The 22,685-nt window shown below is 40.9% G+C and overlaps 4 protein-coding genes across 4 annotated transcripts; 2 read left to right on the top strand and 2 right to left on the bottom strand.

Moving 5' to 3' along the window:
- Nucleotides 1-538: 538 nt before the first annotated feature.
- On the top strand, nucleotides 539-4,395 carry xrra1 (X-ray radiation resistance associated 1). Its single transcript, XM_067257732.1, has 13 exons — nucleotides 539-610; nucleotides 709-781; nucleotides 993-1,090; nucleotides 1,253-1,401; nucleotides 1,847-1,951; nucleotides 2,060-2,195; nucleotides 2,441-2,569; nucleotides 2,671-2,764; nucleotides 2,851-2,969; nucleotides 3,434-3,590; nucleotides 3,813-3,928; nucleotides 4,035-4,140; nucleotides 4,229-4,395. The coding sequence occupies exons 1-13, from the start codon at nucleotides 539-541 to the stop codon at nucleotides 4,393-4,395; spliced, it is 1,521 nt and encodes a 506-aa protein (XP_067113833.1).
- A 392-nt stretch (nucleotides 4,396-4,787) lies between these two features.
- On the top strand, nucleotides 4,788-8,245 carry pold3 (polymerase (DNA-directed), delta 3, accessory subunit). Its single transcript, XM_067257278.1, has 12 exons — nucleotides 4,788-4,937; nucleotides 5,153-5,208; nucleotides 5,374-5,473; nucleotides 5,663-5,702; nucleotides 5,852-5,984; nucleotides 6,127-6,367; nucleotides 6,484-6,556; nucleotides 6,642-6,780; nucleotides 6,871-6,980; nucleotides 7,129-7,220; nucleotides 7,351-7,426; nucleotides 7,585-8,245. Exons 1-12 carry the CDS (start codon nucleotides 4,881-4,883, stop codon nucleotides 7,776-7,778), a joined length of 1,311 nt encoding a protein of 436 aa, XP_067113379.1. The 5' UTR covers nucleotides 4,788-4,880; the 3' UTR covers nucleotides 7,779-8,245.
- A 4,693-nt stretch (nucleotides 8,246-12,938) lies between these two features.
- On the bottom strand, nucleotides 12,939-17,562 carry chrdl2 (chordin-like 2). Its single transcript, XM_067257259.1, has 11 exons — nucleotides 17,490-17,562; nucleotides 17,083-17,198; nucleotides 16,698-16,791; nucleotides 16,355-16,500; nucleotides 16,043-16,136; nucleotides 15,838-15,899; nucleotides 15,330-15,498; nucleotides 15,027-15,215; nucleotides 14,725-14,898; nucleotides 14,472-14,564; nucleotides 12,939-14,019 (listed from the first exon to the last, which is right to left on the bottom strand). Exons 1-11 carry the CDS (start codon nucleotides 17,560-17,562, stop codon nucleotides 13,886-13,888), a joined length of 1,344 nt encoding a protein of 447 aa, XP_067113360.1. The 3' UTR covers nucleotides 12,939-13,885.
- Nucleotides 17,563-18,512: 950 nt separating this feature from the next.
- On the bottom strand, nucleotides 18,513-21,489 carry spag7 (sperm associated antigen 7). The gene is made up of 7 exons (XM_067256605.1): nucleotides 21,395-21,489; nucleotides 20,822-20,889; nucleotides 20,580-20,668; nucleotides 20,389-20,473; nucleotides 19,918-20,007; nucleotides 19,320-19,476; nucleotides 18,513-19,219 (listed from the first exon to the last, which is right to left on the bottom strand). Exons 1-7 carry the CDS (start codon nucleotides 21,477-21,479, stop codon nucleotides 19,104-19,106), a joined length of 690 nt encoding a protein of 229 aa, XP_067112706.1. The 5' UTR covers nucleotides 21,480-21,489; the 3' UTR covers nucleotides 18,513-19,103.
- Between the last annotated feature and the right edge of the window lie 1,196 nt (nucleotides 21,490-22,685).

The following is a 22,685-nucleotide window of genomic DNA, read 5'->3' as shown; positions in this document are numbered from 1 at the left end:
CTATCATTCAAATTGTTTCCCCATCCGATCATTCTTTCATCAAAGAAGAGAAGGTATAGTAACTTCGCTATAGCCTACATTAGCTAGTAAGCTATACATACTACTAGATTAGTTGGCCTAGGTTAGGCTAGTGAAAATGCATTTTCAGCATACAAGAAAAGTCTGCCTTGTCTGAAAGACAATGCTGTAAACTACTTCATGCTGTTAATTTGTTCTACAGGAGTTGGGCATTGGCTTGTGGCGCACAAAAATTCAATGGAACACAAATACAGGAGAGATCAGATGAAAACGGAAGGACTGAAGTTCTCAAACTCTGATGTATCTGAGGGCAAACAAGTAAAATATATCCCTGGCAACACACTGGATGGCAATTTACTGGTACGCAAGGTCACTTTGTTTTGCAGCCCACATTTTTTCCATCAAGACTAAAAGGATGGATTTTACTGGGTTACATAGGCTACTGTTAAGTAGATTGGAGAAACGGTAAATAAAAATACTGTAGTAGACAAAACAGGATTTTCTTAACTTGTCCTTCTAGATGAAGTTGCATTGCGTGGACCAGCCATCTGACCTGTGCTCGGTGGACATCAGTGAACAGAGACTGAACTCTGTAAGAATCCCATCAATAATTTGATCCATCAGAAAAGAACACATGCAGACAATATTATACGAACCATGCATACGTTTATGTTTTCTTGTCTTCAACAGGTCAAGACTGAAGATTTAGTGGATTTTGACAATGTTGCATATGTCAACGCATCTGACAACTCTCTTCCAATAGGTTTAATGTTACATCAGGCTGTATACTTTTTGTTTAGGCCACCCTTTATATAGTGTTTCTAGGCTGGAACATATTTGTATGCATACAATAATAACTTGAGCATTGTAGTCCTTTACCATGACATAACAGTGGTAGAGTAAAATGAACAATTCTCGAGTGTCAAAGCCATTTTATGAATGTGATCTAAAACCCTTTTTATTACTTGTTCTAGAGCCATTCAGCAAATTCTCCTCCTTAAGGGAGCTTGAGCTATCCTTGAATAGTCTCTGCAACATAACATTCAATCCTGATGGCTTCCCTCACTTGGAGGTAAAATGACTCACCATGACCTATCAATACTGGATTATTTCTTGGTATCTACGTAGTCTTGATGCTGTACACTGTTTACATCCCATACTTATGAAATCTCGATACTCCGCAACATTGAGACTGAAGCTGATGTTTGACTGAAGGCTCCTTCTTTTAAATAAGGTTCTGGATTTGTCCTACAACAACCTGTCTGTTGATGACATCATGTCCATTGGCTTACTTCCCTGTCTGAAAGCCCTTCATCTAACTCACAATCAACTCCAGGCTCTTCCTCCCAACCTGGCTGCCCCACACAAAGGCCCCTCACAGCGGTGAGTTCATTCATATTGACCAAAAAAAAAACATAACATTATTTCTACGTTTTCTGACACATACACTAATGCATTTGCCTGGGTTAGTCTGGTGGCAGGGTACCCTATAAACCACTGGGGGGCGGTAGACTATCAAGGAAAGATATCGTGGGTTAGATGGCTGAGCGGTTAGGGAATCGGGATATTAATCAGAAGGTTGCTGGTCTGATTTCTGGCCGTGCAAAATGACGTTATGTCCTTGGGCAAGGCACTTCATCCTACTTGCCTCATGGGGAATCTCCCTGTACTTACTGCAAGTCGCTCTGGATTAGAGCGTCTGCTAAATGACTAAATGTAAATGTCCCACACAGGCTGCACAAAGTTGCCAGTACTGCACTATCTCTGACTGTGTTTGGATGTGGAAAGGGATATAGCCACTATAAAAGTATTAACCACTATTCCACAGGTCTGTGGAGGATGCTGGGACACGGTTCAGAGCTCTTGAGCTGCTATCACTAGATGACAATAAACTCTCCTCTGGAGTCTTCAGCAGCGTTGCCAACTTGAAAAGGTTGGTTACAGATTGAAGGTTCATATAAATCATGTCTGTAATAGATGTTTATTAGTGAAATGAATAGTATGTTCATAATGTTTTACAATTCCCGTTTGACATTTTCAGACTACAGTATTTAAACCTGCAAGGAAACTATATCTCCGACATACCATACATGCAACAGACAGGACATCTGCAGCACTGGCCAACTGAGAACAAGCAGCCTAGTGAAGACCTTGTGAATTACCTTGACTCCCCTGAAGTAATGAGAGAAGCTTCTAACTGGATGCATGGTTGGTATACACAAAATCAAACATTATATATGTAGTTCAACAGTTTTCCTCACGTGTTTTATCTATATATCTGATATCTCATCAACTCAGATGATTCAAAACACAGTTGTAAGGAAATGAAGAATGACTCAGGGGTAAGTGATCGCGAACCACTTTTTTCCAAAGTCAAACTCACATGTTAGGGGCTTGTAAATTCTCTGCATGTTCTCTTTAGGAGTCCAGAGTAGTCCCGCACAATTCCCAGAGTCACATTTCCCTTGACACTGTGAAAAGAGAGGAATCGTCTGGAGCATTCACCTTGCCACTTCCAGAGCTTCGCTTCCTCAACCTAGCTAACAATAAGGTCTGTACTGTTCCTATTCAATATGTTACATGGTTGTGAAATATTATGTTGTGCATCGGTAAAGTTAGATTTTTGGACCTCTGTTGAATAATCATCTTCAGATATTTGAGGAAGAAGGGCTGTTGGCCGTCGCTCTGTTTCCTATGCTGAACGAGCTTGTGATTCACTCCAATCCACTCACCATGGAGAGAAGTGGTTTGTATCTGATAGACAGTGGACAATGTAGTCTGTTGATTATGTGAAACAGGAATGTCACTGATATGAGATTTGTGGACGTGCAGGTGACCCTCCTGTGTTGACCTACTTCCTCCAGGAGAGGCTGGGTATCAGAATAGTCCGGAAGAAGACACCTGAAGTTGTGAAACCTCCTTTGATGATATCAGCTGACTCTAAACGAAAGGTTTGAATGTAGTGTTTCTAACTTAGTGTTAATGCTCAGGGTTTGAAATTCTAAGGCTTCAATAATTGAGATGTTTCACTTCCCTGGACAGGTCAAAACAAAAATCCGGAAGGTACCAAAGGCGTCTATACTGATGACAACTCCTACTCTATTTGATAACCCTGTACTAGAAAAGGGGCAGGAACATGATGAACTCTGTTTGAGTCCTGGCTCCCTGGAGAGAAAGTCCACACTGAGCTCTGGCACACAAACCAAGTTAGAGGAGAAGAAAGAGGGGTCAGTTACTAGATGCTCTGATGTTATGGATGCTGAAGTGGAATCAGCTAATGATCCATTCCGAGATAGAGACTCATTCTTTGTTACCCAGGTAACGATTATATTTGTCATGTTTTTTTTCTATTACAAATGACTTCAAGGTTTATCAGTGTGCTGGTTTCATTGTGACAGTTTCCTATTGTTATCAGGTAACCAATTTACCTGATTCAAACAAACCTCTACTGGACATGACAGAGGATCGCAAAGAGATTGAGAAAAAAGATTGCATTGGCATTCCAGAGAAATTGAAAGGCTATGAATTATTGTGGGATGCAAAACCAGATCCTGATATGGTGGAGCCTGTTGGTATGGCAATCTTATTTTAAGATCCATTTATTCACTCTATCCTATGCGACTGTGTAAGTGCAGCAATGTTATCCTTGTATTCAATCTTATCTTAAATGCTTTATTTTAAATTGTTTTACAGATGTTTTTAAATATACTGTAGAAATAATTGTGACTTGACTTCATTGTAATATGTATATGTAGGCTATTATAAGTGTTTTCATGCAATGGTTTGTTTCACAGGAATTCAATTTGCTGTCAGGATGTTAGAACACACACTCAAGAATCTCCTTGTCTACAGAGATTCCCAACCTAAACTTGACAGCTTTCAAACACCATTCACAGAAAAAGAGAAAAAGGTTGCCGTTAAACTCTAAATTCATTCTAAATATTCATACACTGACAGATTTTGTCATCCATATTTTAACGAATAAGTTAAAGCTAAATCATACTTTTAATTCACAGATTGGAAAACTACCACCGCCAAGACCAAGAAAGCTCAAAGGGGAAAGATTTCAGGAGATGCTCCTAGAAATGAAAGACAGGAAAACAATCACTAAAGTCCACTTAAGTATGAATACTAACAGCGTCTACTGGGAGGTTGAGTGGTGGCTCAGATATTTCATTTGTTGAATATGTCAATTATGTTTCCTTTACAGACAGTGTTTTAGAAGAAAAAGATGTCTACAAGGAGGAGTATGAAGAGGCTTTGACATTACTAAGGGACATGAAGAAAAAATACAAGATGGTTCATGTGAAAACAGTAGAACAAGCAACACACATTGAGTCTGAGACAAACAACCAGATGTCTCACATTGACAACTGAAATAAAAAATAACATTGTACTGCTAATTACCGTTTTGTCTTGCATATTGAAATGTGTCTTATTTCATTCTCAATGAGTGGATACTAAATATTTATATTTTCTGTTGCAGAATTGAGAATGAACATTAAGCAATAGAAAAATAATAAATGTAGGTGTTGATGGAAAATGAAAGTGTTATGACTTGGATATAGAAAGAGCGGACCACTAAATCCGTAATGTTGTACGCAATATTCAGACCAGATGTATAAATATCGAGCACATCTGGTTTGAAAATGAGATGAGCGGTGAGAGAGGTTCTGAGCGGCCATTGTGTCGCAACTGTCTCTAAACACTTGGACGGTTGTGAACACATCCTGGTCCAAGCACACGTGACAGGAAGTAAATAAAGCGCTGGCGAATGTATTCCCGCCACTACTTGGTACAAACTCGTACTTGGCTACATAAGCAACAAGTAACCTGGCAGCCAACCCTATTCAAGTAACACAATGGATGAAATGTATCTGGATAATATTGATGAATATGTCAATGACCACAATAAGATAGTAAGTGACCTCTTCCTGATTTACGACTTTTATTGCTGGTGATGAGGGTTAGCTTGCTTAGCTAGATAGCCACTAGCCACAACACTAATGTTGTTAGCTAGCTACAGTTTCCTCATCAGAGTAATCATGTAAAATAACGTTCTAGCTATATTACAGAACTTCCCAATCAAACAAGTATTCGCTGAATCATGTTTACCTATTGTGTCTTCAACCAGGTAACCTACAAATGGCTCAGTCTCACACTCGGTGTCCATGTCAACCTGGCCAAACAGTGAGTGATAACCAGCAATGTAGTCCACATTGAACCCGTTAAGCATAGTTTCTACGTAGGCAACTGGGTTACATGCTTCAGACAGATCTTTAAAGTGACTCGCTGCAAAAACGTCAGTTTGTCCTTGTTTCAAAATGGATGCTTCCTGATCTTTTTATATTCCAGAATGCTGTTTCATTACTTGGAGCAGAAAAGGAGAGAGAGTTCTACTCAGCTTCATGCTACTTATCTAGTCTCTGGCAAGTTTGTTGAGAATGGCCAAGCGGTAAGTGGACAAGTCAGAATGCCCCGTGACTTTGAGCACACTATCCCCAGCTATACTTCAATGACGTTTAGCTTGCATGTTATCAGTGCACTTAATGACTATCTTCATAACTTACATCTTTTTATATTTAGTCCTTGGGTGGTCAGGCATGACTGGTGTGATTAATGAGGTCCTCTGCTTTTATTCCAGAGCCATAAGGTGTCGGTCGTGCGAGAAGATCAGCTGGAGGGTAGGTCATCTCTCTGTCCACCTGCTGAAGTTCATTCAGATCTTTTGTGTTTTAGATGGTGTTCACATGTAATGTAATTTAACACGTTTCTAAAATCACTTGTCATGTGCAGGCCACATCTGTATCTAAACGTGTTCTGTGTTTCGCAGATGTGAAGTCGAAGTTGAGCCTGACTGTTAGTGTCCACGTGTACAGCGTCCAGAAAGCTGAGCTGAAAGACAGTGGTCCCCTGTACAGTGTTGATTATGACGCTGTGAAGGAGAATATTAAGAACTGCAGCAGGTTACCCATCTATATTAAATGCATGTTGGTCAGTGAAAGAATAGGAATAAAAAGCTGGCAATGACTACAATTATAGTATAGTATAAAAACGGATGTTCACTCACTGATCTTTAGAATATAATGTATCAATCTGTTGGCACAGGTACAGTGCTATCCACTGTGCCAGCGCAATCCCCATAGAGACTCCTGAGAGAACACAGGCCCCGCCACCAGACACGGAACAAGAAGTCAAATCTGTCATGAATGGTCAAACCAGTCTGCCTGCTAAACCTACCGCCAAGCCTAAAGGAATCATGGGAATGTTTGGAAACAAGAATGCCCCCAAAAACGAAAAAGAGATCAAGTCGGAGAAGAAGGAGGACACACCTGCCCATGTACCTGCGGTAGCCATGTTTACTACTCGCTCTTCTCTGAAGGATCTCGTTATACAAACACTGCCAACTGTAACACATACTTTAGTCTCGTATTAATGACCTATTTTAATTTTTCAATTTTCTAGATTGAGATCTCCAAAAATAAACCAGTTTCCAAGACAAATGCTATGAGTAACTTCTTCGGGAAACAAGCAGCAAGTGAGAAGACCTACATCTGCAAATCTGATAATGTGTCCTTTAGGAATGAACCATCTAAACTTGACACATGTTGTGTTTGCCACAGAAAAGCCTGCGGACCCGGTGAAACAGGAGGAAGTAGCTGAACCTTCTCCAGTAGAGAGTAAACCTACAAGCCCGCCTGTGAAACAAACTCAGCTGGAGATGGAGGAACCGGAGGATGTGCTTGAGAAGGAGCACGGAAAGTGCGTTTTAATTATACGTTAAAACACATGTGCATGCAAGGATGTAACTATGACACTTGAACGCAGCACTGTTATCTTTCCTTTTGGTAGCAAGACCAAGAGGCTCAACCATTCTGATGGTGAGGAGGAGAAAACAGAGAGCCAGAAGAAGAAGAGAAGGAGGATCAAGAAGCCTCAGCCAGACAGTAGTGACGATGAGGGTAAGACGAGCTGCACGGCCCTGCTGTGTCTTTGGCCCCTGCATTTCTACCAAAGTTCATCCTTCATGCAGCTTAATGCATTTTAGGTCATCAAAAAGTCATCAATTGGATGACAACCTGAAGTTGAGCTAACTTTTCCCCGTTATAGTTATTCCTGATTCTCCACGGCAACAAGATGTGAGGAAGCCTTCATCGAGTCGAGGCTGCCAAGTAAAGAGAGAACCAGTTTCATGCCCTGATGTAAGATGTCAAATGATATAACTTCTTGTTTTGGGATTACTAAACCCTAAGAAATACAGCTTGTAGTAGTATCAAAGGTGTATTATCTATTTTTATGTTTTATAATCAGCTTCTTTTTATATCCATCCAGGAGAAGTCCCCTAAGAAGAGGAAAAGGAGGCGTGTCTTGAAAGCTCATACCTTTCAGGATGAAGAGGGCTGCATTGGTACGGTTTTATAACTTTATTTCATATCAGTGATCCAGTATTGTCGCGTTTGGATTTTACAGTCTAAATATCCTGTTTCTTCATTCTTGTACAAAGACATGATAGGATAACCATGAAAGGTTAGATGTCTGATCAAAGAATGTCTGTCTGTTGTCCAGTGACAGAGAAGGCCTTCGAGAGTGAATCCTACTCTGAGACGGAGGATGAAGTACAGGCCAGTAAACCCACTTCAGCCCCCGCTACACTATCAACTGGCAAGAAAGAGGAAAAGAAAAGCCAGAAGAAATCTACTCCCACTGCCAATAAAGGAACCAAGCAGGCTTCAATTATGGGATTTTTCCAGAAGAAATGATAAATGACCTCTTCTGTTGTTGTTGAGCACTCCGGATGACCACCAGGGATCACCACCATCAGTTGAACTTGACAACCTTGTGGACATTGGTTTGGCTAACTCACGTTCTTCAGTTTTACACAGAAACAATGGGGTCTCACATTGGGTGTAGTTATTTGGCAACACCATACGGAACATGACACTTGTTTTATTGCTTTGACAATGGCAATTTTTCCTAACTCTCTTTACTGTATATCATTAAATGATGTCAACCTTTTCACCAATGCTGTGATATATCTGACCGCTGTACTTCAACAGTAGAATGGATCTGGTGAGCTAGTGAGCCATGTCTTATATAAACAAGTGTGAATTTCACAATAGTCCACGTACGCACATGCAATTTTTGTGGACTGGCCGAGCAAGCTATCGAGCTGCTTGTCGCAGCAAAAATTTGTAGAATGTCTGTAGTTAGCCATAATATAGTTGGATGTGTAATAAAAGTTAAAGTATTTTCATACAACTTGATTTTACAACTGTTTCATCAAAGGGAGGCTGTGTTGATATAATCTTTGGGGGACTACTAAAACTAAAGATGATTTAAAAATATATATATATATCAGTACTTTACAAGCATTGTACTATTGAAATACAGCTCCTCTGATTTTGTGATGTCATTCTGGCACTCTTGTAAACTTCCCTTCCAGAGATATGATTGATACAAACTATCCTTTGGCATGGTGTCTTGTATCTAGATGCATTTACAGAGGGAACAAATAGTTTGATCCAGAGCTATGTAGTGTCTGGATGGCTGTTGCTCAGATAAAACCAAGTTGGCTAGTGTCCTTTTCAAACTAAGAATGAAGTAGGAAAACATGATGTACAAAGAACCAAAGACGGATGTTTTGAAACTGCATGGACTGACAACCCGAAAGTCAAAACAACTTTTGGGACTAAAACACATACATTTTGTGTCTGATGATAGAAGTACATGCTGGAACATACAGACTGATGGAACATTGCTGGACTGAAACCATCTCCATCCATAGGTTCAGTAAAGATGAATGACTTCCAGGTTTGTTGTCCATGGTGAGTCAGGGCAGGTAGAAGGGAAACATGTAGATAACTACATCAAACTCTTGCTAACAGTGTTAGATGCACAGAAGTACAAGTGCAAGTCATTTTTATAATTACTTTCTACCTTGTAATATATTTATGAAGATCTCACTACCTTGGGTAACAGAAAATACCTCCACCTCTATTATTATTTCTGAACCGAAACTATTTAGTTATTTCCTTAGTTCTGTTTCTTTCCCCATCCCTTGCTATTCCCCTGTCCTTGATTTCATGGTTCTGCCCACCGTAAGATTCCAATTATATTCCTCTAGCTCAGCTACACAGATGTGGAATGCAGCTTCTAGCCCAGGTGGAATATATCAGAAGGTATTTTACAAATATATCAAGTGATTCTCCTTTATTAAATTCATAGATGCCTTAGGCATTCAATTTCTTAGTCTATGAATGCATGGAGGTTGTAAGGGAAGTCCTTAAATACATATATACTTTTTTATTACTGCAGAAACTAGTCCATGCTACTAGAACATCATCTGTAATAACATACTGTATATCCTTTTCTTTGCAAGGATCAAATGCATGAATACTGGGTATATAAAATATGAATGTTCAGGTTGTTTCCTTCCACAAATACAAGGAACACATGAATGCTTAACTTTAGAAAATAGGTAAAAGTGTTTATTCCTTTTATTTCTTCTTATATGACGAATATACAGTTATGTTATAGTAAAGTAATCAATTTTATAGTCATTAGGTGTGCTAATAATCTCCATAATCTTTAGTGTTACTGTATTGTGCCTTTCATTAGGTACATTTCAATGTAGCAAAGCAAAATATAAAGTTATCAATAGGTGATGCTGTAAAATATGTTAATTTTACTGCACACATGGTCTCAAACATTTCATCAACATATTAATTTATGTATCAACTAATGTCAAATCATAAACGCTAACATTGAAGCGTGTGGAAAAGCCTTCTCTCGTAACGGACCCCAAACAATCAGGAACGTCTCTCTCACCATGAACACAATTGAAAGTAAATAATTGAGAACAGACTTTAACTCATGCTCCCTCATAGCACTTGGCAGGAGAGGACCACTTCGGGCCCAAAGAAAATATACGCAAGGCAAAAATAGGAAGAACCCTGATGATCTTGGTAAAACCTCAGTAGTCCAGATCTTCGACAGGCATCATCTCAGTGTGTGCGCATGCACAACAAACACCTCGTCGACTATCGAAGGGTGTTTGCAGTTACTGCTCTGAATCAGGGATTGAGGCCTAGCGGCTCTTGGACAATATTCCTGCCGAGTCTCCAACGCTACATTTGGCACAGGAGGGCAGTCATGATTACTTCACCAACACTACTCATTAATCCATGTGCCAAATGAGTTCGCTGCACATTGGTCCTATTCATCATTCTCTTTGATACACAATTGAACTATAGCACACTTATCATGTAATCTTAGAGAAAGACTGCATGGTCTGGCAGTCTTTAGTGTACAGGCCGTCCACCAATTAGAGATCTTTTAGTTGTGGTCTTTTTCCTTAATCCTCTCAACGATGGTTATTTTGGCGATGAACAAAAGATTTCAAGTTGAGTCTATCAATCATCCATCCATTACAAAGCATGTGTTTAAAATGTTGACCCTTAAACAGTGGGGGTCAGGAAAGAGGGTCAGCTGACTGGAGTGTTTATGACATGAATCCCAGTATTGTCCATATTTTCTTGGCAAGGCTCTAATCATCAGCTAAAATGATCAGGGCCAACTTAATTAAGGAGAGGGGAAGGGTGTAAAAAACTGTGCCCTTAATATATTTCGGAAGTATTTTGATGAAGCATGAACTCAGGGGTTCTCTTGAACACCTTAATCAGCTATGAAAGCAAACACACCTATCAGGCTTAATTAACTTAACACAATTTGGCTCCCTTTGAATCAAAAGACTGCCTGATTGATTTTTAATGCTTCAGTTCCTCATAAACAGAGTATCTGTGAGGCATCATGTGGTGTAGCGGCTCTGGGGCAGATATTTTAGACGTTTGTTTGGTTTGCTGACCTCACCTGCCCTAATCTAGTCTAAACACAACATTTCTACATGACCTACAACAAACATCCCGTCATATTCTTCACAGGCTCATATTTCCTTCCCAGCTGCAAGCAGAAAAGCAGGCTTTAGAGGCTCTGGAAAAAACCCAGAAGAGAAACCATTCTATCACAAGAACGGAAAAGATAAACGTTCCATCTATTTATATAGGGATTCTTTTTCCTCAATTCAGAGTATTCCATGCTCGGATATATCCTCTAACAATGGGCAGCAAGGTTGAGCAGACATGCTCAGAAAGCACGCTGACCCCACTACCTGATTTATACCCACCGACTGCACCCAGCTGTTACAATTGCGAGTGCCAAGACTAAGCATGCATAGCTGAATTGAGCAAATGCTACTTAGAGCGAATTTGAAACTTCCACTCAAAAAATGAACGGACCATGTCGACGCTGAAAAGATCTTCACCAAAAGCAAGTCATCGGAAGATAAGCTCCTGGGGCAATAAATGAAAATCTTCAACAGTGCTAAAATAGAACATACGGAAGGGAAATAATTAAAGGTGCAGACAAACTATTTCTAGGTGATTTGGGGCGCCTTCTCCCAGAGAGAGAGAGAGAGAGAGAGAGAGAGAGAGAGAGAGAGAGAGAGAGGAGAGAGAGAGAGAGAGAGAGAGAGAGAGAGAGAAGAGAGAGAGAGAGAGAGAGAGAGAGAGAGAGAGAGAGAGAGAGGAGAGAGAGAGAGAGAGAGAGAGAGAGAGAGAGAGAGAGAGAGAGAGAGAGAGAGAGAGAGAGAGAGAGAGAGAGGAGAGAGAGAGAGGGAGAGAGAGGGAGAGAGAGGGAGAGAGGGAGACAGAGAGAGAGACAACCCCCTTGAACTGCGAAGACAGACGGAGATGTTGCCAGAAACTGTCAACTCCAACAGCCCGCACAAATACATGACAGCTCCATTGTGTGACTATTAAGGTCTACAACTGAGGGACTTCTGTTTCTAAATATTTTGTCAGGCCTTCAGTGAGAGATAGACAGGGTTGTCTGGCGCAATGTGTGAGAGGCAAAACAATGACTCATTGTAGCCCTGGGAGAGAGAACGTAGACTTTTGGAGTTCACAGAGAAGGGATATTAGTCCCAAGTCTCTGCACTCCTCCCAAATTTAGGCTAGCGAGTACAGTTCTAGCCCACTGCACAGAACATGGCATGTTCACAATTAGTGTGATCCCACACCTGTTGACCCAAACAAGTCTGTTGACAGGCTGTTCACAGCACTGCTCAGCAATGAGGCAGACATGGGAGGATGAGATCATTTGCTGGCCATGCAGAATTATAATGATAAATGCAAGCTATTTTCAGCTACTACCCAACAGTTCGTTAAAGTTGAAGTTGTGGAAAAATTATATTTTCTGTTTTCAAAGATGACAATTCCCCCAGTACTACAAATATGAAGAATATAAATCCATCTTGCTTAAGGATAGAACATTACTATAAAAACTACGGGCTACGGGGCTGATATATATCCTAATAACTTCCCAGTGTTACTCTGAACCTCCTCTCCCTCTTCAGTCTGTCTTAAAAACACTGATGTGCTTCCAACTCCTGACCTACATTTATGTAAAAATCACACTGCTCTGTTGTTCTACTCTTACCTTCAGGCCGTTATAGCCCTTGAGAAAACAAACTTTATCTTTGGAGCATGAATCCAAATTACAAGTGTAATTTGAAGGCCAAAAAACCCCCTCTCCCCTGGTTTGCAGCTTTTGGAGGCTAGTTCAGTGGAAAACAATAGCCTGTCTTGTGCAGGAATTCTTGCCCCAGGTAATGTTGTACTTGGTTGGCCCCCTGTTTTAGACTTTTAGGTGCTAGAATGCTCTGCATCCGTACTAAAGGGACACATCCAGTACCAAAATCCCACACACAATCTCATGGAAAATTGGCCCGCAAAAAACTGGCCTTGAAAAACTGGCTCAACATATGACAAATGTTTGATTGCATGTAACAGAAAATCCTTCCACCCAACCAATTCAACTATTCACTAGAAATAATTAATGAAAACGCTGTAGCAGGAAGAAAATGATATATTAGATTATATATTTAAGAATTTAGAATACAGAAACTTCATACATAGACTGTCTTTACATACACATACTTTACGTTTTCTATGCCTTTTGGCTTGGATATCAAAGCCGGTCTGTACGCACAAATCTCTACGTTGAGTTAAAACCTCAGGGATTACTCTGGATGCCAACAAGCAGAGTCTCGGGTACGTATATCTTAAACACAGTTTGTCAGACCTCCTGTGCCACAGTTTACTCATTTCAAGATATTTCATAGTATCAGCAGTAAATCCAGGTAATATCAAGGCTATGGCAGCACACTGGATCCATGCATCAGTCCTCAGAGCACTACTGCTTTAGGCTCTTCTGCAATTATTTCACACATTCAAATACAACCATAGATATATACATAGTACCATGTATGAAATGCACAAGCGTTTTACATTTCAGTCACAAAATTACATCTGTCAATTTGTATTTACAATAAATATAATGATTATAATTCATTGGTACATTCAAAAATTCCATAATATTTCAAACAGTAGTATTTACCAGAATCAGTGATAGCCAAACAGTTTTCTTTCATGTGTTTTTCAGTCCAGATGTAAAATATTTTTCTATCATATGCATGTGCTCATGTTTCGTATGGTTAAAATATTTTCTGAAAAGTGTAATCATGGTTTGCAGTCACATTAAATAGGCCTGGACAATGCAAGCCATCAAGAAGCTGTGGATTAATCAGAGGCACATTGGGTTTACTACCAAACGTTATCTGGACAACAATTCTGCTGACTACTAGTAATCTCAAATTACATTGTGAGTTAGGTTTGAATATAGTCCTTATAATAATACAACAAACTAAAACACTTTTCTACTTGTTGACGTGTGAATATGCTGTGTTCAGATGACGTCTTTATAAGTGTTGATTCAAATTACAGTTTGAGAGTGAGGATTAAGTTAAGAATTAAATTGAGCAAATTGAGTCCAGCTGTTCTGGGTTTAAGAACTTGACTACCTCCTTTATGCCTTCTTCACAGATGATGGTCTGAGGAAATTCACTCTGCTTATTTCCTTCATCCTTAAAAGTCCTCCAGGTCTCTGTGTAGAAACAAACAAATAGCTCACATGACACTTGACACAAAAGGGAATAAAACCCCTGTCTTGTTTACTTCCTGTGCTTGAAATGTAATCTGTCGATTAACAGGAGAGCCAGTACTAGCAAGCTGAATAATTATAATACTGTAACGAGCTGAGTTAATGTGTCCCTGTTATTGTGAGTTCATCAGTTAGACAAATGTTTACATGTGTTTGTGTTATGCACTAATGTTACCAGCAAGGTTAATGTGGTTCTATTGTTGAGACCTATTGGGGGGGATTGTCTCACGAGAGGGGGGGGGGACGACAACCGGGGTTTGGGAGTTTGAGGAGAGCGGGGGCTCGGTTGGTTGTAGAAGAGCTGAATGTACGGCCCTAAATAAATGCACAGAAGTTGCAAGCCAGTCATCGCCTCCTTATTCAACACTGCAGCGCTGGGGTGAGCGTAACAATACCTTCAGTGAGTGTTGTCAATAGTGTGTAGTTTTCAGGATGATCCATAACGTCTTTCCTCTGAGTCTCTGCAGTTTCTATCATCTGCAAAACACCTGCGGAGAACACAAAATTAAACATACTCAATTCACAAATTAAGTCTCTTAATGATTTGGTATTATGCCACCGTGTATCACGACCAAATGCACTCTCATCAATGCTGCAGTAACAGTTCTGTTTGGCAAGTCCTCTAACGGTAGCCCCAACCCCCGTTACCTCCTACGGCTTTCCACACTTGCACTTCGACTTCAGCAGTCCCTTGTCTTTCAATAGCAATTATTCTAACTATGTCCTCTGGGTGAACTTTGGAGGATGGCTCCACTTTGTACACCAAGAGGGTGTTACTGCCGTGCCCATGATAGCAGTCCGTCCTGTTCTCTGGTCTCAGTTCTACGGTAACGACACAGCAATTCAGTCATGTCAACAGTCATGTTCAAACCCAGACGATTATAATCATTTGATGGGTGTGCCAGTAGATCGAAAACAATACTGTGTTGTTGTAACCCGCGCTGAGATACCTGGACAAATCTTACAGCACTTTCCCTCTGTTTTCATGGGATGATCGCATGGATACTGGCCAGGACATGTGATCCGTTTGCAGTCCTGAAGGCCATCTCTGCAGGTGCACAGGATGCACTCTAGAACCTTCCCCAGCACCGGGTGCCACACATCCCCATGGGAATATGTCTTGCCGCTGTATAAACAAGCTGAGAGAAGCAAAAATCAATTAAAACCCACGACACAGTCCAATACGAGAGGCAATCCCTGAGCTTCATGGGTGACTGTGTGCACACGGACTGTCTCACAGACGAGCGACTCACCTCTGAGGTGCTTCTTCTGGAGGACGATCTTGACTGTGGTCTCTGAGCCCCCTTTGAGGTGCAGCTTGGCCAGGCTCAGGCCTCTGGGGGTGGCCCTGGCTGTGGACGGAGTCCCCCTGACAGACCGCTCTCGGAGCTGCTCTGCAGCACACTGATCCACTGAATGTCTCTGGTGTATTTACACACACAAACAGCACCAGTCATCATAGGGCTATTTTGGCATCCCTTGCTATTCCAATGTCAATACTTTGGAGGGAGGCCATGCTTCATGTTCTAAACATGTTCTATACCCAGATGTTAGATGTTAGTGAGGTTTACTTTCAGATGTATCATGGCTTAAGATTTTGTTTGGGGGGGGAGGGGTTGTATTATGATTGATTGATAGGAATAAGGCTTTGATTACACTTCCAATATTATTTAATATACTGAAGCAGTATAACATCATAATATTTGTCTACTTGAACAGACTATATCACAAGTTAATCAAACGAAAAGTCGAAGCACATACAACTCCTCGGTTCAACTGCTGTCCTCCATCTTCAGCTGTAGAAAACCCACTCATGCCGCCATCTTTTCTCAAGAGAAATACATTTAGACCACAAAACAAACATTTGTGTTTTAACACCATTTTCATTATAACAAACAAAAGTCACTAAAAGCATGCAGATGCAATAGTCACTAAAAACATGTCAAAACCAAGAAGTGTGGCTAACCTTTGCAAACCAGGCAGCATGTATCTGGAATGGACACTGGCGAGGAACAGGTCAACGGTTGGCAGCTTTTTAAAGCACAGAAGATGTTTCCATTCTGAAGAAAATGAGAAGTAGATAGTAATATTATAGAAAAGGGATTATGTTTGGATTAAAGTAGGGATCGGATTAAATCGGTGGAAAATTGCCATAAACCTACAGCATGGAACAAAAACATTGTTCTTTGGCTAACCGGAAAAACAATTATAACAGTCAAATCCTCTGCATAAACATAAACAGTTTTAATAAAGTAGGTGAAAATAAGGAGTTACTTACAGAGCATGTGCACATGACACAATGATTAGTCTGTCTGGATGGGAAGAGGTCAAGTTTGGTAAAGGTTTCCCCTGGTTGGTAAATACTCCCATTATATCTGCAGGACTTCACTGGGGCTCTCAATCCTGCAGGAATCCTAGGCTCGTCTTCACAGAGAACATTCCCCGCACACAAAAATAACCACAGAATACACAGGAAGTTTTACAAGTTTGCCGCTGGGTTACTACAAAGGGTGCGAAAGAGTTAGGAAATCCATGTCCTTTGACACGCAGGTGTTCTTGCAAACTTAAAAGGCCCAATTAACTGATTGGTTATGTGTTCCGTCGTGCTTTTGAGGAGATACCTGTGCAACGAGGGCAACACTGCTTGGCATCAGTCACAGGATTCTCACACCGAAGAGCAGGGCACTTTATTGTGTTACATTTCACATGGCCTGTCTAAGAGAGAGAGAGGCATTACATGGTTTATGGGCACACACAGAAATACCACCCACCAAACCTGACACATGTGGCCATTACATCAAGCACATGTTACACCAACACCCAGGCTACTCTAACTCTAAACTATCAGAACTACTCAAAATTGTTATGTAGAAATGTAAGTTATAATTTTGTTAACAGCAGTGTTTTGACCTCTCTCTGCAGGTACAAATCCTGTTTCTGTAGTCCGGTGTCTGCTGACTTCATCCATCCATGTGGGTTAGTCAGTCAGTATGTAGTATAGCCTACCTCAGTGCAAGCACAGCGCATACAGAACATGAATCCAAAAGGTTCCAGATAGGGATGCCAGCTGTCTCCGGGTCGGTATGTTTTTTCTTTAAAAGAGCAGACAACTCCGGACGCTGCTGAAGAAAATACATGGGATAAGATGATCACAGAAGTTCACGTAAAGTAATCGCTGCCTTAGATGCACTCCAAGCAAGGCATATATAATTGATTGAGTCGTTCGACCACATAAAAAGTATTTTTGCTAAGCAATTTTTTTTAAGATGATAAAATGTTAGGTAAGAGCGGCGTTGACGTAACGCCTGTCAGTTTAATCAGTACGTCTTTTTATTAGATTAATTATCCTTAAAGTTATAAAACTAGTACGTTTAATCCATTTAATATAACGGTTTTTACAATCACTGTCATACCTTCACGTGTACGAAGTTCCGCACCACAATCAGCAAGCCAACTGAAGCAAATTAATAGGAGAATTTGCCTCATTTTCGGGATGATTCTCCAATCGAAAATAATTCCGAGAACTGCGAAGCAAACCCCAGGATAGTGTGAAACTTCACATAAAATCATGCATTTATTCTCGGTTTATCAAAGGCGCCTCCTACAGGATAGAACACTCAAATGTCCAAACATAAACGATTGGTGCAGTCGGAATTGCTGTGCATCATTGAGATGAGTGAACTTAGACTAACTAGTTATTTTATATGGCATCATAAAATGTATTATATAATTATATAAAACAAGGCAGTGTCTACTGTTTATATGTGTGGTGTTGCGAGCACACATCTTGGTGTTGCAATAACCACTACCCCATACGCTCCATTGAGATGTTTATTTAAATGTAGGTTTCATACAAAGACTGATCCTATAGATCTTCATGTGGACTAATTTCCATCCCACAATAGGCCCTACGCATCATAGGCCGAACCGTTATATTATAACGATACAAAGGATTCACCAGCTTGTATTACGTCATAATGAAATTGGTTTATTTGTTTGAGGTGAATAATAACGCGCATTCGACGTCTTGAGACGCGCCTGGCTCGTCATGGTTATGACTCGTGCTCAACAGGCGTTAATTGCTCAAGGAAATGACCAGTTTGAGGTTGCACGTGGGGGGCCACAGCCACAAGGAGGCAGACGTAACATTAACCGGAGTCGAAGAGAAAGGCCAGATCAGCGACGTACCAGAGGCCGAGCGTGTTCAACATTAGTTGAGAAATGGTCATGGCAACGTAGGAGACTAAGTTTGCTTCCACTGTTACGAGGACGGGTCAACAGACCAAGATGGAACTTGACCTGTCGACCAGCACGGCTTTTTGAAGACTACTATTAACTATCCAATAGGATTTGTTAAATAAAAGTTGTACCTCCAAGAATTGTAAGTTTTTGTTGTTGTTAAGTAGCAGGTCACAGACAACACATACATCAGAAATAAGTTGGACATTTCATTATTTATTGAAACATGGCAATAAGATAAAACTGGTGATGCCAGAAACTGGGTAAAGAAAAAACATGGAACAACAATTTTTTTTTTTTACACAGCAATAATAATTTCCACAACATGGCCTATAATTCTGTATAGGGACTGCAAAAACCAAATAAATGTCTGGAATTTGATTTTCAGACCCAACTGATAAAATGAAGCATTCCAGAGACACAGACTTGCCTTACCACCTAACAGTTTAAAACAGTCTAAAAAACGTATTTTTTTAATGATTTTTTTCATGTGAATATTAATCAAGATAGTTTCATTCTGAACAGATGTCATCTTAACGTAAAGTATCCTGTCCACTGGAAAAAACTTGGAGATTACAGACATAATAACTTTAAAAAAGAACTGCCACTAGATGTCGCAATAAGACCGTCTTTCCCTGTTGAGGCTCAAAACAGTAGTATAGGTGTCGAATATTCTAGTACTGTCGGTAAATACTGTACAACAGAGATTCTGACAGAGGTACTCCTCAATCATAATGTCACATTCACACACACTCTCTCATACCCACACACACACAAACACACACACACTAACTAGTGCTGCTTGCTCCTGTGTCCTCCTCCCCTTTCTTCTGCCTCTTCTTGGCCCGGATCTCGTTCATGGCTTCCTCTATGGAGCGGGTGTCTCTCTTGTTAGCGACAGGCACTGAGGGGGGGAGACAGAGATGAGCCAGAGACACACACACACACACACACACAAAAGATGGAACTCTCTGGAGAACCCATCCCATGCTCTCTACACTCACCACAGCCGTAAGCTTGGTTGGCCTCCAGTGTGTGTGCGGCGTCCTTAGCAGAAGAGGTGCCGATGAGATGGCTGTACTTGTCACGGTAATTGGAGCTGGGAGAAGCTGCTCGCTTCTCTGACTTGCTGGCTGCCGCCTCCTCCAAAGCAGCCCGTTCCTGCGAAAGCCAGGATCAAAGATCACTATCTGACACTTCCACAGGGCAACAGCTCCAAACCTGGAGCCTACTGCCAGGGTTGTGATGAAGCTGAGCGTCGCATGAAAACACACATCTTCCATGTCAAGATCTTTCTGCAGCCTACTTATACACCTCTAACTCCGAATGCAGATTTTTCGTGTTTTCCAGATGTTTGGTTGGAAGTGTTGGGGAGTCAGGTGGCTGAGCGGTTAGGGATTCGGGCTAGTAATCAGAAGGCTGCCGGTTCGATTCCTGGCCTTGAAAAAATTACGTTGTGTCCTTGGGCAAGGCACTTCACCCTACTTGCCTCGGGGGAATGTCCCTGTACTTACTGTAAGTTGTTCTGGATAAGAGCGTCTGCTAAATGACTAAATTTAACATGTAAATGTATGTGAGAAACCTCTCTATTTCCCGCCTTACTTTGAGCCTGCGTCTCTGCTCGGCCACCTTGGGGTCCCACTCCTCTCCTTTACGGTAGGCCTCCAGCTCCTCATCAGAGGGCGCAAACTCCTGCAAATCAGGGACACAACCAGTGGATGAAAATCTGCTATAAATTTTGTGGTGGACAATTATATGACATTTTCTCAAGTGCAATTCCTGAGGGGGACACCAAAATTACTGCTGTAACACAGCCTACATTGTAATATGTTAAATGTATTCTATCAATATTATTGAAATGTGCTTCTGTTTATAGTGATTTATTGGGGGGGACAAATCATATTTTTCCCAGGATGGGGGGGGGGGGGGGGTCCCCCGGGATTTCCGCCTTTGGACACAACACTGACATTACTGCTCAGGGGAACCCAGTGTATATTTTACGGGGCGTCAATGATGATCCGGTGACGGTGAAGAACACAATGAATAAAAGTGTTGACGCTGACGGATAGTGACCTTCTTGAAAAGCATGACGTATCTACTCTCTTCATCCTCGCCGAAGGAGAAGGATGTCAGACCGGCCACTTCTGCAACGTCATGCCTGCAGACAGACAGGAGGGTAGTTAATATTGGGGGGGGGGGGGGGGGGGGGGGGGAAGAGAGAGAGAGAGATTTATTTAACTCTTGACATGCAGGCGTTCACTCACAATATACTCCTTTCAATCTTCCCCATAGGATTGTACTTCCTCTTCTGTTGGGCACTGTCTTGAATGAAGTTTGACACTTCTTTCTCCATCTGAAAACAGATGTGGAGTTTTAGTGTGTCGGATCTTCAGTAGACAATAGGCAGAATAATATTAAACGACAATATAATGTTGACAGAACATTGAGTGTATGAATGAGGGCAAAAAGACGCATTATCAAACCCCTGAAGATGAGAGATTCTGACCTTTTTTCTGAACTCTGCTTTCTTTTTCTTCTCATCCTCCTGCATCTTCTTGAGGCGTGCAGCTTGTTCTGTTGAACGGTAGAAATGTGTAAATGTTTTCACCAACATACTTCACTTTTAGTTAACTCATATCATAATACATACTAAATCAATAGGCATATCCATCAGAATGTTAAAATAAATCAAACTCTGTTGGGATATATGTATGGGCAACATTAAGGCCTACTACATTATTCATTAACACGACGAAAACGCATAGGCGTAAAGGGGTGGAGCTTTTTCTACAGCAAGTAGCGTCCTACACGATGCCTACATGATAGATCGTTGGGCCAATAAGAGCGCTAGATTATATGTTTTATGTCCAATGGAAAGTACTAAACGATAACGAAATTGTCTACAAGGGCAAATAGTCCTCTATGACTGGTTAATTTCGTACACAGATACACTAGGGTGTAAAAGGATGAAGAGAATAAGCCTTTTTATCTTAATTATGACATCAAATTTACTTTCTTTAGTTGCATTCCCCAAAAATTAACGTAGGACCAAACGTTGTCTGTAAGATCAGGCTTATACCTCTGGCCTTTCGTCGGCTTTCCTGGTCGCCGACTGTTGGAGGTTTTTCCATCGAGCTCAAGATTGAGCCCAGAAGGTCTGCCATCTTGGATTGAATGACCACCAACGGAAGTACGATTTGTTTATAGAAATAAGTGGGAGGGTTTACGCAACCGCAGTAAGTTGTTGGAGGAGGCTCGCACGTTTTGTATTTTTGGGGAGCCGCGGTGGGTGGAGTTTTCACTATCTGTAGAGTATCAAAAGTCCCACTCATATTTTCGGCAACATTCGATTTTAGATGGCTCTAGTGACAAATAATACACTATGTAAAATGCATGTGTGCTCTTTTATGATCTCGACTCTAAAACCACCGTTGATTATTACCTAGCAGGCTGTCACACATTGAAATTTTAGTGTGCAAGTCATATCTGTGCTGCAGCATTAATACATTCCTACTTCTGCTCTGCCTCTCTCTCTCTCTCTCTCTCTCTCTCTCCGTAAAGGTCAGACCTCCAGCTGTCTCTGTGTGTTTACTTCAACATGGTAGGAAAGCAGAAGGGCACAGTCAGTTCTGCATGAGGAGGTGACAGACACTGCTGATAGACAGTAGAAATGTAGTGGGCAAACACGTAAAGCACATAGTGGGTGTAAGACAGAAAGGACAGGCTGACTCAACAGCTCATTTCATGTAAAGTAAGTGCCCAGGAGGAATACAGAGGAAGGGTTGTGGTCACTGGTCATGATTGAAAACGCACTCACAATGTATTCTTAATATAGCAATGTAAATGTTATCCGCAAACCTGGAAAACGGTCTGCACCTATGACCGCGCCGGTATCTTGTAATACTCAAAGTAGCTATGAGTCCATGTGTGGTGGGAGTGTGTGGGTGTGTGTGCACGTGTATTTGTATATCTATATTAAATATTTCAGCTTGGCCTGTGTGACCTGCTTATAAAGAATATCTACAAAAGACATGGGAGTTAAAGTAAGTTAGTTTTCTCTGGTATTTTAAGGGCAAGCATGATACATTCAGTACAAGGCTTCTTTCTCTCTTTTTTCATTTTTGTTTCAAGACAATAAAATATAAGTTATGCAGGCAAAGTTACAGTCTTCAGGAGTGATTGAAGTATTTATATACATGGGCATTTGTCAACTATGATCCTGTCAGTCATATCACATTAACATAGATGCGTCAATATTATTGGATCAGTTAATATAAGAATCTTTCCACATGAATCAAACATGAAGTCAACATTTTTCATAATCCACTGAAGAACAGTAGAGTATTTACATACGCAAATTAATATTAACA

The sequence above is a fragment of the Osmerus mordax genome, chromosome 19, assembly GCF_038355195.1.
Source record: "Osmerus mordax isolate fOsmMor3 chromosome 19, fOsmMor3.pri, whole genome shotgun sequence".
NCBI lineage: Eukaryota > Metazoa > Chordata > Actinopteri > Osmeriformes > Osmeridae > Osmerus > Osmerus mordax.
The sequence above is the reverse complement of the archived record's forward strand: the minus strand, read 5'-3'. Positions and strand labels throughout refer to the sequence as shown.